This window comes from Pteropus vampyrus, unplaced genomic scaffold, assembly GCF_000151845.1.
Source record: "Pteropus vampyrus isolate Shadow unplaced genomic scaffold, Pvam_2.0 Scaffold19, whole genome shotgun sequence".
Lineage (NCBI taxonomy): Eukaryota > Metazoa > Chordata > Mammalia > Chiroptera > Pteropodidae > Pteropus > Pteropus vampyrus.
The window spans coordinates 12808000-12812674 of NW_011888800.1; the positions used below are offsets into that span (position 1 = coordinate 12808000).

General features: G+C 35.2%; 1 protein-coding gene across 1 annotated transcript in view; it reads right to left on the reverse strand.

Annotated features, from left to right (window-relative positions):
- The window catches only part of SHC4 (SHC adaptor protein 4), a 117206-nt gene that overhangs the window by 9196 nt on the left and 103335 nt on the right, over positions 1–4675 (reverse strand). Inside the window, exon 13 of the mRNA XM_011355177.2 lies at positions 49–302. Coding sequence (XP_011353479.1) covers positions 49–302 — 254 coding nt within the window. The remainder of the gene's footprint in view (positions 1–48; positions 303–4675) is intronic.

Consider the following 4675-nt stretch of genomic DNA (forward strand, 5'->3'; position numbering starts at 1 on the left):
CCTTAATCACAACATCCTATAAATACTATAATGAGAAGTCAGTAATACCTTGCCTTCAGGATCCACCAGAAGAAGATGTTTTGCCTGGCCTCCCTGTAGTCCACTCAATACATATTGGCCAGGAGATGTTGCACTTTCTCGAACCAAAAAGTCCCCATCCTTAACTAGGAGGCTCTCTGCTGCCTTCCTGCTAAGCTTGCCATGGTAGCATTCTTCATTCCGCAGCTGCTGCTTAATGTGTGGCAAAGAATGTGAGCTGGCAGGCTGGGCCATGGCACCTGGCTGAACAGTTTCTGGTGCTTCTGAAGTCAAAATACAAAAGAGAGACATCACCAAGTTGTCTCCTCATCCATCCATGCATTCATTCATTCACTTAGCAAATATAACTTGAGGCCCTACTGTGTGCCAGAGACTATTTAAATAATGCTATTTTAGGAACTAACGGAGTTTTTGTTTTTAGAACTTCCAACAAGCTCTAATTTAATGGTTGGTCAAAACATTGTCTTTGGCTTCTGTTACCAGGAAAGATTTACGCAGGTGCAGGAGTTTTCCTTTCAGATGAGAAATGGAACTGACCCGTAAGAATTGCTTTTATAATCAAAGAGAGGCTCTTTATGTCCCAGGGGCTGAATGTTGAAGATGAAGAGGCCTAAGCTATATCTGGATTATAGATAACACCTAAGACTTTCTCAAACTCTTTGAAAATGCCTACGGGAACTTTGGACTATGCCCATTTGTTTAGCATTTAGCTTTTTAAAAAAACAAATTACTAATGTACTTCAGAGATGCTTCTGACCAAACGCTTCAAAGCTATACTGATCCTCATGGAGTTCCTATTAAATAAGAACTCTATTGTTTGTTGTCATTCACTTGCCTGAACAAAATATAGTTGATCAGGTATAAGAAGGCAAAATATCAGGGAGGCATGGCCTGAGGCAGGTCTCCATGGCTCTGCAGAATAAGTGTTATCTAGCATCAAGAGCACTGGAGATGACAAGGTACACTCAGGTAACACTTAACAGTACTATTCATACTCACAATGCTAATAATCATTGTGCAGTTCACATTTATCGAGTATGACAGGCATTGCTCAATGCTTTACATATATTATCTTGCTTGACTCTCAAAATTAGGCAGGCAAAAAAACAGATCCTTTAAAAGGCTAGATGTCTTAACCAAAGTCACACTGCTAATATGTTGTAGACCTGGGTTTGAAAAAAGATCTGACTCCAAAGCCCAGGTAATTAATTACCATACTCTAAGGACTTTGCCTTGGATGTGAAAACCTTTCCATTTTCACAAGTGGTCTGAAGCTACTCTACTCCATAGTACCCACAAAAGACCTTAGAAGATAACAAGGCTATCAGGATGATACATAGCATCTCCAGAAGTAATGGCATGAAATTCTTGTGTCTGAATCCAAGTAAAAGTCATATGTTCAATGTGGCAAATTTACCAGGAAAATAACCATAGAAATTAGACTTTGTCTTTTTAAATGCAAAAGAACTTTGGCATAGAAACCAGTCTTCGTCTTTGTAAATGCAAAGAAGTGTTTACATGTCCTTATGCAAGGGTCTCACAAATGAAGAATTCTCTTGATTTTGAGTTTTACAACTTATAAATGACAATTGTATGAAGTCATTGATATAGGCAACCAGTGCCCTATACACATAATCCATTTCTCCTGTTAATATGCTATAGTTTTGTCTCTGCTTAAGAACTTCTCTCCGTAGCACAATTATGATGCTGCATTCACAAATATATCTTTTAAAAATACTTTTGGTCAATATCTAGTGGCTATAAACATTCTCCTCTACGAACAATCAGGTCTTTCTATTGCTGCCAGAAAAAGCCTGAAGAAACGTGTCTAGATTTGATAAATAATACTTATATTTGGTCTTAGTGCTGCCTGCCATCAGGCATAATAGGGAACGTCTGATGAGTAGCTGTGTGTGTGTGTATCTGAGAAAGTGTTTGTGCAAGTGTGTTTGAGAAGCATGCATGCATGTGTATGGGCACAAACATCTTAGTGCATGATGGCTTTTGGTTTATTCTGAGATTACAGTGGAGAACTTTTGGACAAGGACAAAACAAAAGAAAAACAGACATTATATCATCTTGAAAAGAGGCAACAGATCATGGGCCAGCCAAATGATCTGGACAATATTTTCCTACTATAGTTTCCCAAACTAGCACAAGGACAAGATACACTGTGCTAGGGGATTTCAATCATCCAAACATTCGCTGGAAATCTAATTCGACTGAAAGAGACTATCTCACAGACTTTTGTAATTTTTGTTTTAATTTTAAAAGTTATACATGCTAATTTCTGAAAATCCTAGAAAAATAAAGAAAATTAATCACCTATGGCCCTACCACCAAATGTAACTGCTCTTAACATGGTGTTGTATTATCTATCACTTTGGTCCTTTCTTCACATAAAGTTGACTTTGAGAAAAAATAATCATAATTTAAACATAGTTATATATAATTTTCATATAGTATTTTATAAATTATTTTCTCAGAAGTAATATAGATTAAGGAAGCAAGAAAAAAGGCCACTCTAGATTTAATTGAGCTCCCCCCCAAAAAACATGTTAGGAATATTGGAAGAAAGTAATCATGTCATCTTGGAGTTCCCATTAGCGACTACAGACATATTGTTCACAATCAAAACTTCAGGAAAGCACAAAATAGATATGAATATCTATACCCATATGCTTCTGATGGCCAAAATCTCTGAAAGAGGGAATGCAGTTTAAGAAAGAGAAAAAAATTTAACATGCAAAATTTGAAATAAACAATTGCAAGTAATGCCAATAAGAAAAGAAGTATGAAACATTTAAAGAAACCAAAGTGAACTGTGAAGAAAGCATATTGATACAAGCAAATATGTAAAAGGATGTTTCTGATAGCATTGGTTATAATATTATCAAAAGACTGGAAAAATCTATAGAATTTAAAATGTGTACAAAAGTCAGAATAGCCACATAACTAAAGACACAAACAGAAGAGTGATAAAAACTTGCGAAAAGCCTGTCAGTGTTGGAGGATAATCCTCAGTTTTCTGTTGTGGGAAGAAAAGCCTACCCTTTTCTGCCCACAACATGTTATAATGACTGCATCTCTGATTCAGGAGGGTGGTAAGTAGTCAATCCTCTTTACTCATGCAGTTACAATTTTTAAAGTTGCCAAGAACACTAAATTAGTGAAAAGTAAACCAGTCTCTAGGAAAAATGCAGGGTTAAGTTCTTCCAAGCCTCAGGTCACAACATTATCATCAATCACATATAACCTTGTTTTATGCATGTTTCTGTTTAAAGACACCTTAATTAGTGTATATTATTGATTTATTAATGAACTTGGAGCCAACGGCACTATAAGTCATGCCCAAATGAAGCTTACCTAACACACATTTTCTCTGTAAGGCACATTGCATCCTTCTTGAGCTTAGAAACACTAGACAGAATTTCAGTACTGAACTTGGAGGCCATTTTAAACAGCAAAATCATCAACAAATATAAGATGTGAAAAATGTGGCACTAAATAGACCGCAAAAGGACACTTGTTTACATTCTGAAAGCTGAAAACAGAAAAGCAAAGCATTGCCTTATTTGACCTTAGCTGGGAACGTGCACATTGGGTGACTCAAATTTTTTGTTGCTCAATGCAATTCCACAAATGATCATGAAAGTGCCACGAGTTTTGATTTGGGGGTTACAAATAAATTTTAGTGAGTGAGCAAATTCTCAAATATGGAATCCATGAATAATGAGAATCAACTGTATACTGTTTATCAGTATGAATTACTGGGTGTGTGAAAATTATAAAAGAGGAACTTATTTGCATGATTGAGGGAAAAAATATGTTCACTCTATCAGGTGTCTAAAAAGTTGTTAGTAAAAGATGTTAACATAAAATGTTAAGCATAAATGAAAGGCTGAGATACTACCTGGAGAAAAATTATGTGAAACATAAAAGAATAATAATGTGTCTATTAAGATATATTACAAAGCCATAGTAATTAGTATGTAGTAATTACTATACTGGTATAGAACAGGCAAAGGGGCCAATAGAAAAAGTATTCACATATATAGGAGGCTCAGAAACAGATTCACATCCATAGGAAGAATCTAGTATAATATAGACCAACATTAAAGAAAGAGGAGATTAATATTTAGTCAATGGTGTTTGGAAAATTGGATCTTTTACATAGATAGCATTGTTAGACACCCCCTCCCCCCCAGCTCACATAAAATATAAAGTGCAAGTGGAATAAATGTTTTATTATAGAAATAGAACTATAAAGCCAATAGAAGAAAATGTAGTAGAAGCTGGATAAAGAAGAGAAAAATTCAATCCAAAGCAAATAGAAGGAATGTATAATAAAGATAAAAATGGAAATCAAAGAAAACAAAAATAGAGCAAATAAAACTAAAACCTGGGTACTTTGGAAAGATCGATTAAATTAATAAGCCTCAATGGACACTGATCAAGAAAAGAAGAGAGAAAACAGAAAGTACCAATAACAAGAAAGAGAGAAGGCATCCTTCAGGCAATAAGAGAATGAAGGACTATTACAGAAAATTTCATGCAGAACTGAGTCTAAGTGAATAAAGCAAAATCCTACTAAATTTTTTAGGAAATTACATTGCCAAAGAAATCGCAATCTCTT